Genomic DNA, 25,722 nt, shown 5'->3' with positions numbered 1-25,722 from the left:
CACACACTGCTGGAAAACTACACAGAGGAGAAAGAGGAGAACAAAGACTGGAGGAGAGGAGGTGACAGCCTTAAAAAAAAAGAAAGGAGAGGCTTGAGGAGGAAGGGAGAAAAAAAAGTGCGTCTCACCTCATTGTTGATATCAAACACTCCCTCCTGGATCTTCTCATAGATCTCCTTGGCTGTGTTGATGAAGGCCTGAGATAGAGACAGGAAGTGAGAAAGGACAGAGGGAGAGGAGGAGATTCAAGTTATACGTGGATGTCCACAACTAAAACTTTGATTTGTCAAATATTCCATGTATGTGTGTTAAATGCTGGCGAGAGGCTCAGACATTCCACGTTTCAGAGTTGAGACAAACAAACGCGGACGTCACGATTAAGTTTAGGATGTCCAAGCTTCCCAGCAGCACCTGGAGGCCACAATGTAACTGACAAATAAAGACGAGCACCAGTCATCGCATTAAGTAAAGAGACACCTACTGGGAGGCTCATGAGACGCAGACAAATTATTTAAAAAACACAACAAGTATATGTAATGTTTTGTAAAAACGGGCTAAAACACACATAAAGGTAAGCTAATATTTCTAAAAGGAGCCAAATCATGACGGCTCTTAAAGAATTAGTTCCAACTTTTTATAAGAACTCCATTGTTCTGAGAGGGAAATGAGAAGAACGGTGTGAATCTCAGGTCTGCGTTCAGAATAGAGCTGGAGACAGCGCGTAGTTAGCTTAGCTTAGCATAAAGACTGGAAGCAGAGGGAAACTGCTAGCTCGGCCCTTTACAAAGCTCCTTATCCGACCACAAAAACATTCACTAGGGACTGTACCTTTTGTGTTTCGACCTTGGGTCTAAATTAAGTTCCGGGACATTTATTTGTACTCTCTGAAAGTACAAGAACTTTTAGGGTGGGGTTTTCAGGGATGACCGTCACTTCATTCATAAAAAAAGGAAGTACTTTAGTATCGATTCAGGACCATTTTAGGACGAGGGGAGAGGAAATATCTTTGTTCGATAACAATAAAAGTAAAATTAAGCTTTGCTGTCGGCTTTACCGGCTCGTTTAAAAAAAAAAAAAATTGTTTCACTGCATTTACGTTCTTAAGTGCAAATAAATAAATAAGCGTCAAACACTCAGATGATTCAGTGTGGAGACAGACGCTCTCTCTCTGGATTTCATTCATCTCGTCAGACGTGCAGCAGTAAATACTATGCAGCAGTGAAATAAAAACCCAGGTATATTCTGTTTTGTAATCGAACAGAGCAGACACACTGAACCGAGTGCTTACCCAGCGACCAGCAGCAGCCCTCGTCTCATGTCCCGTTTTCATTGGTTAGTAGTCAGGTCTTTACACAACGGGCTGAAGGAACCTTTTCCTTCCTTGAAAAAGTAATCCTGGTACTAAAATGACCTGGAACTTCTGGGTGGAAACACGTAAAGCTCACAAATGAACACGTTGTGTCTTTAAAGTCGAGTTGTGAGCTGGAACCATCTCTTGGGGAACCACAGGTGAGCAGACTCACTGCACAGAGGAACTGAGCCGATGTTTCAGGAGGAAAAAGCTCCACAACACCAGAAGGCCTGACCCGTTCTGGAGTTGTGAGGCAGATAGTGAATGGAGGTTCAGAGTTTTAGAAATCTAATGACGATATTTTGACCAATAGTACATTTTATAAAAAGAAAAAAAACAATTCCTTATGAGGTTTTTTTCTTACATCCTGATGTGGACATTTCACAGAGTAAAACCCAACTTGTGGAAAAACTCTGTAATGGTGACACTGTTTTCTAATTAAGTTTACTACGATGTATTGTTACTTATTTAGAACGATACCAGGCCGACTTATCTGTCCAGCTCTAACAAGTGCATTTCATAAAACGTTAAACGATATCTGTATTATTTCATAAATTAATTTAGAAAAATTGAGAGCTAAATATTTGTATTTTATATTTTGATTGTAAATCAGGCCGTCACTTGTTGTGTAGCAGCTGTAGGAAGTTAAAATCATATGAAATAAAACCATTGCTGACTTCTGTCCCCCAGAAGGACAACCTGCTGCTCAACGCGTTGGTCTGTTGTTGTTTCATGAAGGAAGACGCTCTAAAAGCAGTTTGGTTGGGACTTAAAGAGATCAAGATGTGGACTGTTTTAAAAAGTAAACCTCCTCTCTGAACACTTTCACAAGCGTGATAGAAGCTGCACATTTGCTTCTTCTTGTCGACAGCTGCTACAAGAAGAAGATCTGAGCCCCCCCCACACACACACACACACACACACACACACACACACACACACACACACACACACACACACACACACACACACACACACACACACACACACACACACACACACACACACACACACACACACACACACACACACACACACACACACACACACACACACGGCGAGGATCAAAAAGACGTTAGAATACAGTGGAATTAAGCTCCCTGAGCCACTCGCCTGTAACTGTGATATTGCTGCATTTGTCTCAGGGGACAAGTCTGTAAGTGTCTCAGGGGCCCAAAGTGGAGAGCAGCTCGGATAAACTTCTTGTGTGTTCTACGGAGGAACAACGGAACACCACTACCCACTGCAACTTTGTCAGGCCGGGAAGAAGTGTGCGTCTTCAGCAGAGTCATTAAAGACCTGAAAATATGTCCTGAACTTCTAATCTGACACAGAGTCTGAAAATAGACAGAGGAGCCCAAGGGTGCTCACTGGTGCACTCTGTCCTGTTCACTCCTGTCTTCCTTCCTTCCATCCTTCAACATATCTCCGTGTCCCCGGTTCCTTCACGGCTCCCCACACCTCCTTCTCTATGAGACTTAGATGTGTGTGGACTGTTCGACGGGGGAGAAAAATAAAAAAGGAAACAGAAAACTGAGGAGAGAACATGGAGAAGGAGAGAGAATATTTAGAGACAGGAGAGATTTTTTGATTGTGGGCCATATATAGAATAATATAGTTCACCATTACAGATGTTTAGTGGTGTTCCCACAGAGTACAAAAAGCATTTCTGTACCTGCTGCAATCTAAATGAAATGAATTCAATACTTTTGAACTATAATACAGTGCATAGCCTAAATGCTTAAAATATTATGATGTTATGTGTAAAACTGTAAGTAAGTCAAATTAAAACAAAAAAGGGTTTCTGTTCATGGTCTGAGGCCACTTCAAAGATTAAGATGCCAATGTAAACGTAAGTATAACTAACTCAGTCGACATCTTGACTAGTGTTTTAACTAGGATGTGAAGTGTACATACAGTGACATTTATTAGGAATATGATCAAACCATATTCTAGTTTATTTTTTTTAATTCAATGCGGGTCATTTCAGTTTAGTTTGTCCATCCCAGGACTAGAGGAATAGTTACAAGTAGAAAGCTGAAAAGAGAAACATTTCAGCAAAAAAAGGAGAGAAGTGAAAAAATAGAGGAGAAAACAGAGGAGGTAAAAGAAAAAGGAGAAATAAAGACACAAGGACAGAAATGAGCAGAGGCTGAGGGAAAGGGTCTCGAGGAAGGGAGGATGTAAGGAAAGAAGAAAGGAGGGGGAGATGAGAGGATGCTTACAGGAACCTCTCTCTAAGGAGCATCCATCGGCCCGGTGTCCACCCACAGACCCTGACGACAAACCCGGCCCACCGATTGGCTGCTGGGTGTCGCTGAGGGGGAGGCGGGGCGCAGGTTATGAATATGTATGAACTATAACTGGTTGATATACTGCTGAGAGAGAGAAAGGGAGATGATGGAGAAGAGGGAAGAGGAGGAGGGGAGGAAGAAATGAATGGAAGAGGGGCAGGAGGACGCGGAGGAGGAAGACACGCTGGAGGAAGGGGGGAGGAGGATGTGGATGGAGAATGGGAGGGAGGTAAAGAGCAAATGATGGACGTCGAGGGATAAGGAGGGATGGAGTGAGGAGAGATGAAGGGAAGGGAGGAGAGGAGCAGTATCGGGAGGATTCAGAAGACACTAATGAGACAAATTAATCATACCACACACACACACACACACACACACACCCCTCCCCCTCATCTTAACCCCGGAGAGAGCTCCACTCAACAGTGGTGTGTGTGTGTGTGTGTGTGTGTGTGTGTGTGTGTGTGTGTGTGTGTGTGTGTGTGTGTGTGTGTGTGTGTGTGTGTGTGTAGCATGATATAGGCCAATCATAGCGAGGGGTAGGGAGAAAAATAATCGATGTAAACAAACACACACATGCGTACTCTCTGCAGTGCCCCGGCTGGCGTCGGATGGGATTATTTATGTGATTGGATAAGTGAGAAAGGGTTCCCCGAGGAACAACGCCACGCATTCATTACACACACCACCACCCAGGGGCGTGGCTTCGTGACGTGAATAAGGTCTTTGGCTCCAGCGTGGCGAGGGTGCTTTAGGCTACCTGAGATCTGTCACAGGCTTATGGTTAGCCACTGTGTGTGTGGTTCTACATGGATGTGTTGTATTCACTTTCTTTAAGTGGGTGTGAGGTTTTTTTTCCTTCCTATTGTTGCATTTTCTTGTTCTTTATTATATTATTGTGTATTACTATATGCATTTGAATGTAAAGAAAATGAATGCTATTTGAATAAAACAGCTTGACCGCGTCTTTTTAATACTACATTGACGGCTACAAACAGTAAATTACTATTACCACTAAATAACAACAAAAACAACCTTATTTTGCTCATGTACACTGGTGTAGAATCTAATCTACATTTGTCATTAGAATGGTTAACTCTTGATAATGTATACTGTAAATATGCAATAAGTCACATTGCATCATATCAGAGGTTGAGGACACAAATTGGACTAAATGTGATTTGTAACACAGCTGGTACCCCGTTACCCATGATGCTGTTCAACAATGTGCTTGTGACGAATCATCATTGCAGCCCGATAAAGGCTTGGCGATTTACACATTCCGACATATTCAAAGATATGGTCTCCAGTGAAGTTTATGCTTGCATTGTGTTCCAAATAAGAGAACCAACTGCACACAAGTCAACATGCAGCACTAATAACTGTATAACGGCACATAATGTGTGTGAAATCCTGGTGTAGATCCGTCTTACGAGAAGAGATTTATATGTGTCATCTTGTGTCTTTTTCCCTATAGGGCTAGCAATAATAATAATAATAATAATAATAATAATAGGTCATAATGATGAGAATTATAAGTGCGCTGCAGACAAAGTGCAGATCCACTTAAGCAAACAGACAATGCAGAGAATAAAGTCAGCAATGTTGTGTCTCATTTGTTATTATTATCATTTGATTGATGTAATTTATCGGATGCAAAAAAGAACATGATATCAGCATTTTATATCGGCCATCAGCAAACCCTCATCAGTGGACCACTCGTCTATAGAGCGTCCCACCAGTTGTCCCTTTCCAAATGTAGCCTAAATAAAAGTATATCTGTGTATATCTTACACATACTGTGTATGTGTGTAATATTACCTCCTCGACATTAGAGGCAGTCTTGGCTGAGGTCTCCATGAATATGAGGCCGTGTTCTCTGGCAAACGCCTCACCCTCCTCTTTCTTCACCTCTCTCCTCGACTCCAGGTCACTAAAAACACACACAGACACGTTAATACGATGACATAACGTATTTTCATGGTCAGCCAAAAGGAAAACAATCGTAAGCTAGTACATTAGTACACCCTCTGAACAGCGAGGAGGAAGCGAACTCGAGTCAGGATCACTGAAATTCTGTGACATAAATGACGAGTTTTCTCTCCTGAATTAAACCAAGATGTGTTCATGATGACACATCAGTGATAAGAGCAGCCAAAGATGACTCCGGCATTGTTGTTTTGCATGTATGGTGGGGTATGTCTGCGACCAGCACAACGCTTCCTACGTTTTGACCTAAAATGGTTGATGAAGAGTGAAAATTGTGGGAATGAGAGTTTGGAAAAATTAGAGAATATCTTTCACGGTCCTCTCTACCCTAAGTCTGAACATATCGTCCAATACACACCCATTATAGAATCTGAAACTTAAACTGGGATCTCATGAAAACTGTGCGAGCTATCAAACCCTTTCAAACTCTAAATCAGTTTTCTACATTAAAGTATGGTGAGTCAATATGGGCCCAAAGTTGAGTGGGTTTTTTCGCTCTCTTCATGCCAAAATATTGTGTGCAAGTAAGTAAGTAAAATGTATTTTTATAGCTTTTCACAGACAGAAGTCACAAAGTGCTTAACAGGAGCGGTATTTCAAAGAAGAAAACATAAATAACACAATGTGACCATACAAGGGCAACTCATTTACAAGAACAGTTTTTAAAACATGAAAGGTATTTAAGAAGGCACAATAAACAGAAAATACACAATATAAACATAGATTAAAAAAGAAGACCTGGAGCATGAATTTGACCCAAACGCCAGTCTTAACAGGTGTGTGTTGAGCTGATTTCTAAACAGTCACAGACTCAGCAAACCGTCGGGGTGCAGGCAGAGCATTCCATAGCTTTGGTCACCACGGGTCTTAAGACGAGTGCGTGGGACAGACAGAAAATTTCTCGCAGGTTTTCACGATTTTCATTTTTAAGAATCACTGAGAAAAGTCATAGCACACAATTCCCGATCAGCCAGCACGTTTTGATGTATTTGTTGCACAGGTGCTGGCGGGCATTTCAGCCACACTGAGTTCCTCATTTAAATCTGACTAGAGATATTATTTAACTTCATTTGAACACATGAACACAAGCTACAGTGTAAAGTTAGGACGAGTTAAACAAACCATTGTAAAACAGCACAACCCTTTTAAACCCGGCACACAGCTGATGGCCCTGTGGAGGACCGTCACTGTGTGATGGATCTCACCTCTTGTTGCCAATGAGCATGATGACCATATTGGAGTTGGAATGTTGGCGAGCGTCCTCTAACCAGGTCGTCAAGTGGTTGAAGGTGTCCCTTCTGTTGAAAGGAGCACAGATAAAACAGAAACCATCAGAGATGAAGCGCCTACCAATCATGAAGGCGCTTTACAGAACACATTGATATCAGATTTTACTCTCCCTTGTGTGGTGAATGGTGTTCTTGCCACTTCCTCTTGTTCTAGTTTACTGTCCTCAAGCCTGAGGCATCATGTCTACAGTCCCTCTAGTGGCTCCTAAAGGTTGTAATATCCACTGTGCCCCACAATATTATAAACTATTTACTACACAAAATCAACTCCAAAGCAGTGAGTGAGTCTGCTAACTAGGTCACAGCTATATGGGGTCAGATCAGTCTCAATAATCGCAAATGCACACAGATAGACTCACAAATGCAAACAGAAAGATTCACAAATGCGCACAGAACAATTCACAAATATATTCGATTTACAAATGCACACAGAAGGATTTACAAATATATTCGATTTACAAATGCACGCAGAACAATTCACAAATACATTCCAATGCACAAATAAATAAATTACGATTTATATAAATGTAAAAAAAAAAAATCACAAATATATTTCTGCATTTGTATGTATTTGTGTGTGGATTTGTATGTATTTGTGTGTGGATTTGTATGTATTTGTGTGTGGATTGCACTGCATTCATTTGCAAATCGCTTCACATTCGTGTATGGATTTTTGAGACTGTTCTGCCTTCGCTGGATTCACAAATGCGTTTTTTTCAACATAGACCTGTCTGTAGCCAATCAGATGTCAGCCTCATTTTCAACCAATCACATGAGCGCAGCTTCATACATATTCATACATATTGTAGCCGTCTGTGTTCACCCAGAGCTCTACGATACCTCATATCAGTAGAGACCGGACCAAACTATGTGTGTGTAAACCATATGGTACAAACAATAAGGCCACTAGGCTGCTAGCGTAATGCTGCGGTTCACACCAAACACGATTCGCGCCGCGTTAATCGCACCGCCGTTCTCGCCGGGGGACTATTTGTGTTCATTCACGTGAATCGGTGAATCGCGCTGGACACGCCGGTGAGGGAGCGCGGCTTATCGCCCTGATAGCCGTTCAACTGTCCGCCGTCAACTGTGGAAAAAATAACCTCTATTTCTGCTTAGTATGTGTTGTGGAAGTCCCAGATATCACGGGGAACCAAACGCCGTCATGTCTGGTTCATAACATAGTCCGGAGGAGCTCCGTGGATTTCATCGAACTGTATTCTGTATTCCTCATATCAGTAGAGACCGGACCAAACTATGTGTATAAATGTTATTTCGGAGTTCCTTTTTGTTGGTTTATTGCCGTTAAATCATAGCCAAATCAGTTTATGTTGTGTTCATACAGCTGTGGTAAACAGCCGACGTGTGGCTTGCTAGACACAGTGAATACAGTTCGATGAAATCCACGGAGCTCCTCCGGACTATGCCGCGCTCCCTCACCGGCGTGTCCAGCGCGATTCACCGATTCACGCGAATGAACACAAATAGTCCCCCGGCGAGAACGGCGGTGCGATTAACGCGGCGCGAATCGTGTTTGGTGTGAACCGCAGCATTACGCTAGCAGCCTAGTGGCCTCATTGTTTGTACCATATGGTTTACACACACATAGTTTGGTCCGGTCTCTACTGATATGAGGTATCGTAGAGCTCTGGGTGAACACAGACGGCTACAATATGTATGAATATGTATGAAGCTGCGCTCATGTGATTGGTTGAAAATGAGGCTGACATCTGATTGGCTACAGACAGGTCTATGTTGAAAAAAACGCATTTGTGAATCCAGCGAAGGCAGAACAGTCTCAAAAATCCATACACGAATGTGAAGCGATTTGCAAATGAATGCAGTGCGATCCACACACAAATACATACAAATCCACACACAAATACATACAAATCCACACACAAATACATACAAATGCAGAAATATATTTGTGATTTTTTTTTTTACATTTATATAAATCGTAATTTATTTATTTGTGCATTGGAATGTATTTGTGAATTGTTCTGCGTGCATTTGTAAATCGAATATATTTGTAAATCCTTCTGTGTGCATTTGTAAATCGAATATATTTGTGAATTGTTCTGTGCGCATTTGTGAATCTTTCTGTTTGCATTTGTGAGTCTATCTGTGTGCATTTGCGATTATTGAGACTGATCTGACCCCATACAGCTAAACGCCGCAGGATTGTACTCGGGCTGCACCCTCTTTGTCGATTAGTCGACTTAAGATTTCTTTGAACGATTAGTCGTTTTTTTATGCTTTTTTCGTGCTGAATGACTCATTTCCAAGAAGAAGTCTCTGGTAAACACAAACATTAAAGTGGTGCATTTGTGTGAGAAATTATAGCAGATCGATCGAATCAACTAATAGATGAGTTGACCAAATTGAGTGTTAGGTGACAGTTCTAGATTGTACTTCTGGGGAACATGAATATCCACAAAAAATTTAAAGAATAATAATCGACATCAAGCCAATCTGTTTTTTTACATAGAGAAAGCTGGTGGAGGGGAGATTTTGACCTGATGGTTGTGCTGGACAAAAAGGTCACAGGGTCGTGGCGATCATTAGGAATGAACCTCTGGGGACCATGAAGATCAATAACAAATTTCATGTCAATCTGGCCAGTAGTCGTCAATATATTTTGCTCTAGACTGTAGCGTTGAATTGATGGAAAGACTGACTTGGGGTTTGAAAAGAGAAGCAGCTAATACACAATTCATCAGATAGCTATCCAATCTTCAAAGAGCTGCGTGTAAATGCATCCAACACGGGTTGAAATGTCCTTAATGGATGGGTACAACGTTTGGTTCAGACGTTCATGGTTACCAGACAATGATGATCTTCTGAACTTTTACTCTCAGGCTATGGGATGGATTGCCATAAAAACTGGGTTCACACATTCACGCCTGTCAGGATCAATGGTAATCAATCTGGTGATTCTGAACTTTTCATCTAGCTCCATAATCAGGTCTTGTTGTTGTACAACACTTTGGCTTTATGATCAAATACCTGCAAAACGGATGACATTCCCCTTAACCTCAGTTAACTTCAAGTTGAGTTGTAATTAGCAAGGGTTAGCACGCTAACATGCTATAGTAAGATGTTGAACATGGTAAACGATAAACCTGCTCAACACCAGCTTGTTAGCATGTTGGTGTTAGCATTTATGCTTCTACTTTACTTTTTCTTTGTTGCAGCTATATGTTGATGTCTAAAAACTCTAAAACATCATGCTAATCTACAATATTTGGCAACTTTCCATGGTGAGGAAAGGATGCTTGTGATAGGACAGGTTGAACTAGGGCTATTTTGAATTTTTCAAGTTCTTGTCATTGTTTCTCATCCAAGTTCACAATGTTCCTGAATGCAGCTTGGCTGAGTGCTGAGGTTCCTTCTGATTGGCATTTGTTACCTTGTGATGTCATAGACTAGCAGAGCTCCTGCTGCGCCTCTGTAGTAAGACCTGGTGATGGACCGGAACGACTCCTGACCAGCCTGCAGAAACACATACATATATTAATAAACAGAAATTGAAATCTGAATAATTAAAATGACCACAGACAACTGCTGGTCCTCTTGCTTTTCTAAAAGAGTCAGGCCTCATCTGTCCGTCCTACAGGTCCTCCTCCCACCACTCCTGCTTATCTACCAGTCCTGTTTATGTAGTCTAGTCCCAGACATGTCCTGTGCCAGCCCTGATTCTCTAGCAGTGTCCGGCTCCAGGTTTTCCGTGAGCTGGAGAGAGGACAAGACAGAGCAGACCCTGTAACTGGATACAATGGACTTCTCTCTTTCTCTCTCCGTCTCTTACGTCGTCACAATCCCTTTCTTTCTCTCTGCTCGCGTGTATAACTTCCCAGCTTCCTTATTTACGAACAACATGGAAGGCCACATCGGCTGCGGTGTCATGTGGATTAAACCTGTAGCATTTGCTACAGGTTTAATCCACATGACACCCCCCCGCCAGGTCACCTTGTTCCCCCACTCTCCCTTTCCATTATCAACCCTCATTGTCTCACCTCCTCTGTCTCTTCCTTGCATCACTCATCTTCTCATTCTTTCGCCATGAATCGCCGGGCCTCCACTCTTTCCATCATCCCTTTCACCATCTAGCGTACTTACACCCCCCCATTCATCCTCTGTCTCCATCCCATGTATAGTAACAATGTTGTCTGTGTTTCGCCCGGGCCAGGGTAGAAAACAAAACGCCGCTCTATGCTAGCAGCTGCAGCGCTGCTCTGACCTCATCTGAAAAACCAGACAGTCAGTCAGTCAGAAACACAACCAGTCAGTGAATCACTTAGCAATCAGAGCACCAGGCTGCCAGTTTGTCACCCAGGACCTCAGCCTGGTTGCTCCCCGAGTCAGAGAACTAGTCACCCGGTCGCTGAGCCAGTTAGTTAAGACTAAACACCGGTAACTAGCTCAACCAGTCAGCCAGAGGACGGGTAGTGAACCAAATAGCCAGTTAGACGGCCACCAGTCAGTCAGGGAGTGGCCAACCAGTCGGTAATGCTATTAGTGAATAAATGATAAATAAGGGTGAAGGAGAAGGAACGCTGTGTCTGTCTGCCATCTGCTCTACATGCCTGTGTGCACGCACGCACGCACGCGCGCACACACACACACACACACACACACACACACACACACACACACACACACACACACACACACACACACACACACACACACACACACACACACACACACACACACACACACACACACACACACACACACACACACACACACACACACACACACGAGTTTATGGTCTCAATCTCTAGTTTCAAGTCTTCTTCAATACAGTATGATGTTCATTTAGTAGATTATGGTCCATTTAGAGTCAAACAGACCATAAAGCAGAGAATGCTTTAAGGCGGGGCTACACAGTGATTGACAGGTCTCTACCAGAGACGTATACGGTGTCTCTACACTTCAAATATGGTCACTTCCTGTTCATCGGTTGCATAAAAAAACATGGCACCGGCCAAATCGCCGGACTCTAGGCTTCATATCAGTCCACAAACCGATGTGTGATATCACGATGACTATGTCCACTTCTCATATACAGTCTATGGTCATTATACGGCATAAGTGTCGTCTTTTCCTGGTTGCAGGCTGCATTACAGTGAAGTGACATCATTTTCAGAACTCACTCTGGTATTTCACATTTTCCTTTTCTTTTCTTTTAAAGGAACCAGTTAGTGTCAGGTCATAAGCTAAATTAAGGGAAACTGGCTGCCTTACTGGCAAGCATCAGTGAGCCCTGCTGGTTGTCACATGGAGATGATCTAATCACGGACTACATGACACCTGGACAACCAGGTGAAGGCGATTAACTAGCTGGTAGGATAGAAAAGTTTTGAGCAGCAGGACTGACATCACTGCTGTGGGCCTCCTCAATGGTCCATGGAGCTCTACCTCCACCTGCTGGTCTACTGGTTAACTGCATGGACAGGAAGCCAGAGTACACAGACACGGTCAAAACATCACATCCACAGCTGTCTTGAGGAATTAGGTGTGTTTACGGCCTTAATATGATTACCAACGTTATGGCAGTACCTCTACGGATGGATGATACGTTCATTCAGAAAAAATAGAAACCATTGCACTTCTATTATTTCTCTCTTCAACTATAAAATTGCATGATTGTTTTTCATTAGTTTTGAGGGATTTAAGTGAAGCTGAAACTGTCTGTAACAGCATGAACACCACATGAAAGATGTTGCCAAAGTGAGTACAACTTTTATGAGTAAGCCGTCTTATCATCTAACAGAGCTCCAGATATATTGTTTTTACTTACCTAACACAAACTCATTCTACATCATTTAGGGCAGGGGTGGCCAACCCGCGGCTCCCGAGCCGCATGCGGCTCTTTGCCCGGTTTCATGCGGCTCTTACGTTCATATCAAAGTTTGTATTTGTGTTTTTTTAATGTGCGTGTTCGCTTCGCTTGAGTTAAATACGGTATTTTCGTCAAACGCGCATGTGCGGCCACAGATTACGTTCCTCGTCGACCCATTTAACGCCGAGACGGACTGTTTGAAAGCCCCGCTAGTCACAGATGAGGCTGCGGCTGAGTTAGAGATGATCGATCTTTGTGAGGAGGACCAACTCAAACCTGCTTTAAGGGACGGGACCATTGAGTTCTGGAAAAGGTGTGCCAATGAAAAAATACCCCAATGTCAAACGGGCTGCGCTTAAGATACTGTCAATGTTTGGGTCAACATACGTCTGCGAGTCTGTGTTTTCTACCCTGAAACACGTGAAATCAAAGCATCGATCTGTTCTGACTGACACCCATGTGAAAGAATTGCTTCGAGTGGCAACAACGGAATACAAGCCAGATTTGAAGAGGATTGTTCAAGGCAAGGAATGCCAGAAGTCCCACTAAGTAACATGCATAGTAAAAGAAAAACACTATTGTAAATTATTATATTTTTGTTTGTGGACTTGGTTGAACTGAGTTTGTCTGTGTGAGACAGTGCACACAATGTTCATTGTTGAAAATGACTGGCCTGTGGTCTTAGGAGTCCATTTCTGTCATTATCATGTTGGTGTGTGACATTTACAATAAATCTGGCTGAGCAAAGGTATGTGTGTGTGTGAGGAAGGGATAGGGTGATGTTCATGTGTGCCCATGTGTATGATGTGGCTCTTTGCGGTAACACAGTAAAAAATGTGGCTCTTGGTCTCTGACTGGTTGGCCACCCCTGATTTAGGGCATGTAACCATACTCAAATATGTATATTAAAATTCTAGAAAGATTCTTAGAAAAATCAGCTTTCTGGAGACTTTTTCAGATTATTTCCAGTTACAGAATCACAGGTTACATTTAAAGCTGCGTATTTACAGCCTTGCATTTAGCTCATTAAATGTGTGTTCAGGTCTCTACAGAGTCATGAATCTGCTGACACAATGAGGAGAGCCTCCTTTAAAAAACAAACAAATAGATATATTACCGTATCCCAGATCTGCAGTTTGATCTGTTTGCCATCTATAGTGATCATCCTCGCGCCGAACTCCACACCTGGACACACACACACACACACACACACCTTTCATGTTTATTCATTTTCTCACATAAAGAGCTCATCTAAAACAAAAACTGATTATGAGCATTACTAGTTCAGACAGGAACCTCATAACAGACAGAACCAGCACAAAAAGGAGTCTCTTTGTAAAGTAGTAATACACAACATTCCACCTGTTTCACTCACCTTATATTGGGTATGTAAAAACAAACATGGGAGTGGACAGACCTCTGTTTGAACTCCTTTTGGTCTTCTGATCTATCACACAATTTTCCACACCCTCCCTCCCACAAAATGACCTCATGTCTCTACTACACATTGTTGGTTACCATAGATACCAAAAGTGACATACAAGCTGTGATAAAGCAAAAGTCATGTGATTATATTGGCCTATACTAGTATTTTGGTTGGGCTGTAGACTGCTGCATCATGCAGCATGTATAAGCGGGTGTGGTCACATGTTTTCCTGCTTATTCATCCATTATACATGGACCACACAGATGAGTTGTCTGGACAGAGATACTGTTGTGTTGTATGTTACCACTGACTCACCAGAAGGGCCAAACTGTCATTTCTATTACAGTAATACTATACGACAGCTGAAAGCAGCTAAAATGAGTTGGAAATCTCACAGTAGTGTATCTATATCCTCCCAGCATGAGACGAGGCTATCCTGGCTGCAGGTTACTGACGGTATTAACATTACACTCCTCCTCCTGGCCTGACTGATTTCATATATCTTGTGCTTTCTCTACATTCAGAATTATAAGTCTATCTTAACAAAACTCAAATATCATTTCCCATGATTGAGAATACAATCATGATTAATAAAAGGGGTTTACTGTAATTGACTTTGCTGATCTGAAAGCACATTAACTGCGACACAAGTGATCCAGTAACTTAAAGGTTGAACATGAACAACCCACCACAGCTAATTACTTTGAAAGATTTTGTGCTGCTGTCCAACAATAAGCATGAGTTTAATTAGTGAATGCTGATGACATTTTATGCATTTAATGAATGCATATGTAGTGATGATGTGAGTACAGGACAGGCGCTCTTACCGATAGTGAGATCGTGAACTGGCTGAAACCTCTTGTCTGTGAACTGTAGTAATAGACATGACTTCCCCACACCTGTAAACACACACACACACACACACACACACACACAATTAAAAAGAGCTGGAACAGTGATTATATAGTCTCAGATAAACAGGCATGAACACACAATTATTCCATTTCCAACGGCGTCACATGTGCTGAGAATAAAATACCACACAGGCCACTAACATCATTATGGAACCAATGTGAACTCCCACACAGCGCAGAGACGCTCTGCTGTCGGAATGCAACAGCGCTCTGTAGGAAGTTACAGATGTACAACAATAATTCATGTCTTACACGTTTAACTCATAAACATTAAACATGGGAATATCGGAGTCATTGACCCATTACACACCATTTCTCCAACATGGCTTCAGTTAGCCTGAGCCAGCTGTTAGCGAACTAGCAGCGGCTGTGTGTGTGGGCTCATTATTAACACGCCTCCACATATGACTTCTAATAGCTTCATGCAGTATTGGTGCAGAGACGTTTTATGTCAACAGATTCTCTGAAGCCATCGGTTACACAAACAGTGAGCTGTTACTTCTTTGACACATGCTTGAAAAACAAACACTGGAAGCATTAGAAACACACTAAACAGGTTTGGTGCACTGCAACCTGTTTAGGAAGTGTCTGAAGAGAAGGTCTACAGTGAACACCTATAAAACATTTTCACTGTCAGTATACATGGCCTGATCACCAAAGGTGAAACAGCACGCTGTTATAATCCTTGCTACTGGCACCAACAGCAAAGCGCAGCTTCGGCCATATATCCAATATACTCAACGTATTGCAGCTTTCGGTTACGGTGATGGAAGATTCCGACCTCCACTCTGTAGAAGGCTAAACTAGAACCCAAGTTGTTTTGAGGTACGTGTTTATTACAGCCATTACGGTAAGAACGTGGCGACGTTCATGGAAAATGTAATATGTATTAGAGTTTTTCTCCATTGCTTACACACCAAAGTGGCAACAACGCCCACAAAATAAATGACATTAGTATGGAAATTCGGCCGTAGCCCAAAACTCCATACTGCTAAACTCTGAGCACAAGTCCTTTGTTTTCACTCAAATAGAAATTCTAAATCAACCAGGACTGACATCTTAAGGATCGACAACTTAAGAAAGAACTTTTCAATGTCCATTTGTGAAGAGATGTTTTTTTTGTTTGTAAAAGGTGAATCATCTTCACCTCAATTTAATATTAAAAGTGCTTCAAATTCTAATATGGAGCTTCTTAGAAACGGACAAGAGTGTCTAATAGATCATGTTTGATGCTCATTTTGCAGCCGTGGGTTGATGAGCCGTCGGAGGTTTGAGGTTAGGGAGCGAGCTGTAAACAGGCAGCGGATGGATGAGGGGGGAGGGGCGAGAAGAGAAGGATGCTGATGAGAAGGCCAGAGGGGGGTGGTGGACAGACGTTAAAGGAGGTGGCAGAGAGGGACGTGGTCTTCCTCCTTCGTGGTTTCCAAGGGTTACCATCGCCAGGCAGCAGGGCGTTGCTAGGCAGGCGTCCTTGCGTGATGATGATGCTGATGATAAGAGACGGAGGGAAGGACCACGAGGAGGTGTAATAATTGTGTCGTCGTGACCTCCATCACACACACTGCTCTACAGCCATCATAGAGGAGACATTCAGCTTACATTTCATACATGCTTACAATGAGCTAAAGGAGTCAAAATACAATTAACAGACATTCCAGCGTAGCACATAGAGGTGTAACGGACCACGGTTCAGCATGCATGTGAACCGTGGATTACTTTAGTAAAATATGAGCTCTGGACATCATTTATGCTTCTCTAGTCTCTGATCTCTGATGATGTCATTGTGAACAACCAATCCTTGTTTAAATTGACGGAAGAGCTCATTAACGTTAGCAGCACCGCTAACGGTCAACGAACGGAGGTTCTGTTCAGTGAACACGAGTATTGGAAGAAGATAAATTATAACGTTATCAGGATGCATTCACATGTAATCTCGTAAAATGTTTTTTGGTGAAAAACTTGTTGTTTGAGGGAGAGGTTTTCACAACAACATAGATAGATATTATAGATGAATTATGAGCCGTTTGCATTAGCTCTAATAATACATCATTAAAACAAGATTTGTTTTAATCCACAAAATTACAATATTTTATTTCCTTATCATTTGAATTGTAAGTTTTTATAAAGAAAGACCAGCTGCTATAATCAAACAACAAAGGGATATGTATCTGACAATATGGATCATCAATGATCAGCAATTAGTATCGTGATCAGGGATCTCTAAAAGTTAGATGTTGTCTAGGGCTGCAACAACGAATCGATAAAAATAATTATTAAAAGAGTTGGCAACGAATTTCATTATCGATTCGTTGTGTCGCGCGATTATTACGCCACTCAATAAGTCGTGAAGATGTTTGAGTGTTCAAAGCAGGCCCGGTCGCCTGAATACCGCAGCTAGGAATAATGGAATAGGACTCCGGTTCTATTTTGTGGGTTTTTCTCTGAACTGGAGCCGTGATTAAGAGGGGCGGCCGGGGGAAACCTCACCCGGCCCGGGCACTGAAAGGATTGACAGATTGATGCTCTTTCTCCATTCTGTGGGTGGTGGTGCATGGCCTTTCTTAGTTGGTGGAGCGATTTGTCTGGTTAATTCCGATAACGAACGAGACTCCGGCATGCTAACTAGTTACGCGGCCCCGTGCGGTCGGCGTCCAGCCTCTTAGAGGGACAAGTGGCGTTCAGCCACACGAGATTGAGCAACAACAGGTCTGTGATGCCCTTAGATGTCCGGGGCTGCACGCACGCCACACTGAGTGGATCGGCGTGTGTCTACCCTTCACTGAGAGGCGTGGGTAACCCGCTGAACCCCACTCCTGATATTAGTCCATTTATTTTTTTAATTATTTAACAGCTCAGGGATGTTCGAGCAACCTGTTTGTGCACTTTCTGAAGATTCTTTGCTCTGTGAATTTGCACTGTCAGTTCTGTTTTTGAATAAAGGGTTGGAAATTAATGCTTTTGTTTTTTTATCCAATTCATCGGACAAATAATCGACAGATTAATCGATTATTAAAATAATCGTTAGTTGCAGCCCTAATGTTGTCCCTTTTTTCTTTTGTGTTGAAAAGATGTTGTCCCTTTTTTCTTCACTCTGTGAGTGTTATGATCAGCACCGTTTCTAGCTAAGGGGTAACAACATGACACCTGCAGTACAGAGCAGGAGAAAACCATCTGAGGCAGCAATCACAACCTGCTGTGCCTTCAAATGGGGAGAGTGGCTACAGTCACAATGAGTGGAGAACTATTATGTCACAGCTTCTCAAATGAGGGAATAAACGCCTCGCCGTGCCAGAAGCTCTTATCACGCGTGGGTAGTTGTGAATGTGGGAAGGCCCTCCAGGTGAGTGAGCGGCTGGTTAGAGAGAACAGGTTACTGGATATTTGACTGGATGAATGGGAGGTGGATTCATTTCTCCGGCTGAGCAAACACAGGTCTGATTCAGCACAACAGGGCAGATGAGATAAGCACATTCTGCTTCCTTCCACTACACTGTAAGTGGTAGGCCTACAGTAGTTAACAAAACAATATGTATGCCAACCATGAGAAAGCTTTGACAAGCACATGAGTTTAAGAGCAAACACAACCCAGAACAATATTCTGCATGAACAGGACAAACGTAAAGAGGAGATGGACGTGGCAACGCTGAACTGAACAGAAACCACAGCTCTGTTCTTCATACGAGGAAACCTGGACAGACAGTCGATATTTTAACTGCAGCCCGTCAGTCCTAGAGAGCTGGCTTTAGCTGTTGTCACGGCAACAAGTGTTTCAGTTTGACCAGGTAGAAGGCATCCATTCAACCTTTCTGTTGTACTTACTGTATTCAACATGTTGGCTGATGAAAGATTGATTCATATTTTTATGTTTGAAAGACGGTGAAGTTGAATTATTAGTAGCTATACTCGGTAACAAGACTGCAAGCTTTTCTACACAGGTGGTGTTTCACATATGATTTACACGCGTGACCACGACCACAGTGTGGTTTTACGTCTCTTTGTGAGTAACTACAGTACCCGTGGGCCTAAACTCGGTGCTTTGCCTGAACTCATGCATTTAGGCACAGTGGAGCTTTGAGCTAACAGTCACAATATTACAATGCTGATGTTCAGCAGGTCCCCATCTTAGCTTAGCGCGTTAGCATGCATATTAGCGAGTAACACGAGTACTGATGGACAGGACGCCTTGGGGACCTGTACCAAATTTCACGGCAATCCATCCAACATGTATTGAGATACTTCACTCTGGCTAAAAATAAATGAAAATTAATATAACAACTAATACAATTAACAGTAGAATCAAAGCAGATTTGGGTTGAGCTTCTCTATGGGGTGTCTAGTGGTGATTTCAGATACAGAACAATAGATTTTTCCACGTACTGTACTTTTAAGACGAGGCTGTCAGCCAGGAAAGTCAATGATGACAATGGAGCCTTTCCTATTAATAGAATGAGGCATCAATAAGAGGCTCATTTTGGCCGGGTGCTCCAGGTGGTTTTGCCTCATTTGCTTCATTTATCAGTGGCTCGTGCTGCAGACTGATGGAGTGTTGAGATACTGCTCTGCTCACTTACAGCAGTAACCTGAGGCTGAGCAAGGTCGGCCAACTGCACTGAATCCCTGCTGAGGAATGTGACAGGAAGTCTGTCCTCCTACAGGAGCTCCTACTGAGGTGGCTTCATTAGGGATGTCACGAGAACCGACACTTCTGTACCAAGTACTGAGAGTACTAGTTTTTAAACAGTATCGCACACACCTTAACATCCAAAAGGATACAGTAAAATCACTATAACACAGCCCTTTTGTTCCTCTGATGCTACATTGTGAACAATAAATCCATGTTGCAATCTGTAGGACAGCTAGTTAACGTTAGCGGTTAGCAGCCGGTGGGCAGCACAGTCCTGTGAGAGTCGATTGAGTTGGATTATGAAGAGTATTGAGCGAAGGTATATTATAACGTCATCGTGATATGTTCAAATGTAATCTTGTAAAATGTATTTTTTGGTGAGAAAGTTGAATAAACAGTTGTTTGACAGATGTTTTAACAGCGATATAAAATAGATATTATAAGGGACACTAGCTCTAACTGCTTATTGTTTGTTTTTTACTGTGGTATCAAATTGGGTTTTGACAATCATGGAATTTCACTGGTACTGTATCGACTACTACATGTCTGGTATTGTGACATGGTTTATACTATACTACTATACTGGAGTACTACAAATACTATACTGGATCTGCCTGATGAGTCGTCCCTGTGGTAGCTGAACTTGCACTCTTAAAATGCGTTCATACGGGGCTTCCAGTGGTCTGAGGGTCGACGACGTCGGCCATGTAATCACAATGTTCCCTGTCCAAGTCCGTCAGGGGACTCTTGTTGCATTTCTTCCTCTCTCTCTCTCTCTCTCTCTCTCTCTCTCAATGTGAAACACCATTCAAACGCACAGTAACACAATCTTCAATCTCAGAATACCACCTTGTCTGTGATACTGTGAGCAGAGTTGATCCGTGTGAGTCAGGTCATATGACAGCCATTGAACCACACAAGACTAGGTTAGGATTCCTGATGCTGTTTACTAGTGTAGTGCGCTCAGCCCATACACTACTCACACAGCTATAGCTAGACCCTCAATGTGCCAAGGACAGAAGCTATAATGAAGCCAAGAAGGGCTTCCAAGACACTCTCGTTTGGTAGACGTAAATAAAATGAATTATCAAAATAAAGCAAGGAATGCTTAACCAGGCTTTCAAACAAATCTACTTTAAATGTATTTTTCAAGTTACTGTAACAGTTTGGGTTTTAATTCTAAGGACAAGGTCTAGTTTTATTTGTAGTTTTATTTGAATTGACATACACATCATGGTGACACTACGAAGGCATTCAAAATATATGTTGTAAGTACAGAATTCCTGAGGGTCCCCGCTGTAAATGTTTCGTCATGTCATGTTTCGTCACAGACTGTCCACTGACCCAAGATCATCTTCATAAAGGCTTCAGTTCGCTCATGTTTTCTGACGCATAAGCTTTAGTGTTGAGTATTCAAATGAGGGAAGAGTATTTGTTTTGTAATTGCAACGACATTTACATGTTAAGTACAAATTCCCAATGAATGCTCAATGATCTAGTTCCCTCAGAGTAATGTCTGTCCTTCAGCTAGTTACCAGTAATCCTGAATGCACCACAAAACTCTGAAACGGGGTCAGACCTCTTTAAAAAAGTAGTGTCTGGAAATTTGCAGATCTACAACAGGCAGTGTTCCAGAGTCTAGTTTTGGAGGTTTAAACATGTACAGAGACTAGAATTTTCTTTCAGTCAGTCCGTCTTTCTGCCAACCAGATCTGTGGACAGGCTGGCTGGAGGCCACTGGCTAAGACCCGACCTAAAACAAACACAATTCACATCTTCACTTTCTATTGACCAGGACAGCTCAATCAATGACGACTTACTTCTTATAGCTGCAGGCCACTGCCTCATCATGTCATCAGAGAGGAAAGTCTTGCTCATGAACGGGTTGGATTTTCTTTAAGTATTATTTGGGGAATTTCTGCCTGTTTTATTAGACAGCCTACAGTAGAGAGCTGCCAGGAGAGGGGGGGGGGGGGGGCAAAGTTCGCCAGACAGACTTGAAATGAGGACGCACGATCATATGGTGAGCGTCTTAAGCAGCATCAGGTCAGTGCTGCTTTTAACAAACTTCGCACATTTCAGAAAGCATCAATGACACATTGAGAATCAGTGTCTCTATTAAAAAAAAAATCATAGCCGCACTATAGGCTCCTTTTGTTTGAAAGGAATATGTCTAAAGTAACCAGAACACAGTGACGTGAAAACGAATATTATAGATTAGAACTTTCCAGACTGTGTCACACAGACTCTTTTAAGTCAAAGGACCTCCTAAAATACCCGAGGTATACCTCAAAAGGTAAAGAGCTACAAGAACTAGATAAGGATCAGCAACTAGGAACAAAACTGTGTGCAACCAATGACTTAGAAAAAGAAAGTCTGAATACATGCCAGACATTTAGGGTACAAAGCTACACTGAAAACAAAGACACTGCTTTCTTAGGGTGTTAGCCAACAAGTTCTTTCTTCCGCCCCAAAATGTTGTCTGTGCAAACCTTTAAAAGGTTTGTCTACTTTAACTGACTGGTGTCTTCCTCATTCTCGGAGGGCAGTGGTAAAGCTTATCACAGATCTACCACCTGGATCAGTCAATTGGTGGAATTTTCCTCTTCATTTCCAACTCTCTGCTGCCGTGCACACACTGATTTCGGGTAGGAACCACGACTAGCCTCGGATACTGACGGTCAGATAACACCTGGCTGTATGGAGTAACAACCAGTAAATCTCCATCAACCTGCAAAAAGACGGGATGAGGACCTGACAGGTATTATTCAAATGTAGAGGCGCATTATGGGTAATTACGATAAAAATGTAAACTGATATCAATTTTAAATAATTGATAATCCTCCTAACATTTCTGCAGTCGCACCTCTAAAAGGGTAAGAGGCTATTAGGTTAACAAGAAAATCCCTTCCATCTATTAATGACAATCATGCTGAAACAATTGCTTCTAAGTGAATCATTAGTAAACTATAAGTGCTACTATCGTGAATAAAATGACCCACTCTAATGTTTTTAATCTTTTTAGTCAATTATAAAGTAAATCGTTGGTTATAGCTTCAAAATACTAAGCAAAAATAACCTAAAAAGAGATTACATAACAAAATCACAATTACTCTAGCATATATTTACCAACTGATGTTTTTTGTTAAGTGACAACTTAGCTCTAACCTTCGTAAAAACAACTGACTACAATGTGTGGCTTGTAGTATTTGGAATAATCAACTCACTTAACTCTGAGCAGATCAATGTTTAACAGAACCGGACTGACTTTTAATATGCTGAGCGACTGTTTGTTGCTCGTGAAAAATAAATGTTATTTCAGAAATGTGATTGCAAAGATTGTTACTGCTTTGAAAAAAAGTGTTTCTCTTCGCTGTTATGAGACTGAATCTTTTTTCCAGGACATTTACCATTGCTGTTCCATAACTCATTTATGTCAAATATGTTTGTGAAAGCAAACAGCTGAAGGTCCACGAAATAGTCTGTCTTCCCTTCCTTTCCAATCAAACGGGACAACAGGACCTATGATGTTAGAGCTAAACGTGGACGTACGCAATGTCTGCACTGTTTAAAGAACTTGTGTTGTTTTGTGGAAGGGCTTCAGTACAGGAGAGAAGTTTTTGGGATTGTCTGGCAACCCACAATGACATTTAGGAGCAGGTGTAATGTTACAGTGTGTATCTATTGAAGGTGCACAAAATAACACGCACACCTGTACAATCAAATGCAATTGAAGACATCAGCTCTGCAGCAAAAACTATCTCAAAGCGTAAACACACACACACCTACACTAGATACTACACATTAGGGTGGCTCTGAACTACCAAAACAGACATTTCATATTATTTTCCCCCAGGTTACAATATCAAATGATGTTTAAAGCTAATACCTGTGAAACGGAAACCTGTTGTCGCAATGATCATTTGTACCCTCTCATGTTGGATTTTGAAATCCCTTAAAAGAGCCTGACCACACTCGACCAAATTAGAAAAACACACTGCTTTAGATGCGTGCACTGCAAACGGGACTGTGCAGAGTATTTCTGGTGTAGACCTGCATGTAATCAAGCTAGGCTGCATCTCTCTTCAGCACTCGCTATTAGAGATAAACAACAACAGCAGGCAAAAACAGGTTTCGCAACATCACTGTAGTAAACTTCCAGCCCACCACAGTGATCTAAAATAAGTCAACACGTGTGCGCATTATGAATCTTTCCCCACTGTGTTTAAATAACTTCCACTATAATAACTGTCTTGGTATGAACATCTATACTAACAATGTAAGTAAGTGCATGAATAACAATATTCCATAAAAACTTAATTATCTTGAGTGGAAAAACCTGTTTGGATCTTGACTGTTTATTCAGCTCATGTCTTTGGTTCCGTTTCCTGTAATGAATAATCCTCATACATGTCTCCCTCTACCTGAGAGCTGCAGTTAACCCTGACTGTTGTGTTTAAACACAGGGCAGCATCATTATAATGCAGCAGTATCACCAATGCACCTGCTGCCATTCTGCGAGCTAACTGTGCAGGCCGCTCATCAGGACAGACAGCTAACGATAATATTTTGTCAGAAATAACGAAAGTGCTCTACGCCATTTTAGGGAATATTATAGGCTTTAGCTTGACGTATTGGCCTTCTGTGACAAGAAGCTAAGCTATTGTGAAATGTGTCATTTAATGATGCGTCCACGACAAAAATAAACTATTATCATTATTATCATGTCCATGAAACAAGATGAATGACCCGTTAAATGCCGCTGGGACAGCTGTTGGCAAAATATTTAGTGAAACCGCTAATGCTAGCTAGGCTAGCTGTGTGGCTAACACCCCCACCCTCGACGCAAACGGACAATAGGCCCAACTGTGTCAACAACTGCTACGCGAAAGTAGTTTAGGAAAATATTGTGTTAGAGTGTCTGTGTCTTATTTCCTGTCACTGTCAGGGTGTTTATTATATTGTATAAGTATGTTAACGTTGAAGAATTGGAGCTGTCATCCCACCCCTTGCCTCTCTGCTTTTACCACGTCATTGGACTATCCAACACTGCGGAAATACACCAATAGCTAAGAGCTAGCTGGATGCTAACTGGCAGTCTAGCTGGCACTTGCTGTGGCTTACCCGTGTCTCCGATGATGATGTATTTGAAGAGGTACGCATACGCCATGGTCCCTGGTTTGTGCAGTCAGCTGTCTCGCGCGTTACACCTTCGTTAAACCAAGTGTGAACCGTGTGAAGAAGGTGGCTGACAGCTTGTTAGCCTGTTTTTCTCTGTCGGTGTTGAGGAAGGAACAATAAACAGCCAGAGCCTCAGCTCTACGTCACACAGTCCGCCCTCGCCACGCTACAGTATGATGTATTCAGGGTGTGCTCGGAAAACTCACGATGTGTTTTTGATGGTGTGGTTACTCCGTTTTTTAGTTAAATAATTGAATAGAAGTCAGTTGTGCGACACTTTTCACACGTAAGCCAATGGCTAAGTCAACATTTGTAAGTCTTTTATTGTAAGAGACGGAGCTCTTCTCACAAACTGTTATAAAACTGTTAAAAACTGTTACAAGACAAGTCTAGCCCCTAGTGGCTACATTGCTCACACAAATGCAGCCATCAAGTTGAATTTGATGGACAGAGCTAACATTTACAAAAGTCATCACTCTTTTCATGATTTAAAAAACAACAACAACTCTTTATGTGTTGTGTCACAGGCTACTATTTGGTTGTCCCCCATTACATTATAGCTCATGCAAATACAGTTTAAATACAAAAAAACTATTCTGTCTACATCGATAACAAAAAGCATGAGAAAAACGAGTATGAGGAAAAAATATATAAAATATGCATTTCTCTCTTTTAGGTACAGATTTATTTCTCGATCATGTAATTTAGTGCGCAGCGGTTTCCTCGAGCAATGCTAAATGAAGAACAATTATTGACACCTAATTACATTAATTAGCTAGCAGAGCTGTGTGTGATGTCTGCAGAGA

At 42.0% G+C, this 25,722-nt stretch overlaps 1 protein-coding gene across 1 annotated transcript in view; it reads right to left on the bottom strand.

Moving 5' to 3' along the window:
- rab2a (RAB2A, member RAS oncogene family) overlaps window positions 1-25,053 on the bottom strand; it is a 30,702-nt gene extending 5,649 nt beyond the window's left edge. Inside the window, exons 1-7 of the mRNA XM_079172775.1 lie at window positions 24,860-25,053; window positions 15,025-15,096; window positions 13,889-13,956; window positions 10,333-10,415; window positions 6,837-6,929; window positions 5,464-5,575; window positions 129-197 (exon numbers count right to left, since the gene is read on the bottom strand). Coding sequence (XP_079028901.1) covers window positions 129-197; window positions 5,464-5,575; window positions 6,837-6,929; window positions 10,333-10,415; window positions 13,889-13,956; window positions 15,025-15,096; window positions 24,860-24,905 — 543 coding nt within the window. The 5' untranslated portion in view covers window positions 24,906-25,053. The remainder of the gene's footprint in view (window positions 1-128; window positions 198-5,463; window positions 5,576-6,836; window positions 6,930-10,332; window positions 10,416-13,888; window positions 13,957-15,024; window positions 15,097-24,859) is intronic.
- Window positions 25,054-25,722: the final 669 nt, after the last annotated feature.

Source organism: Pholis gunnellus, assembly GCF_910591455.1.
Source record: "Pholis gunnellus genome assembly, chromosome: 14".
Taxonomy (NCBI): Eukaryota; Metazoa; Chordata; class Actinopteri; order Perciformes; family Pholidae; genus Pholis; species Pholis gunnellus.
Note: the sequence above shows the minus strand (reverse complement) of the source record. Positions and strands in the feature narration are given on the sequence as shown.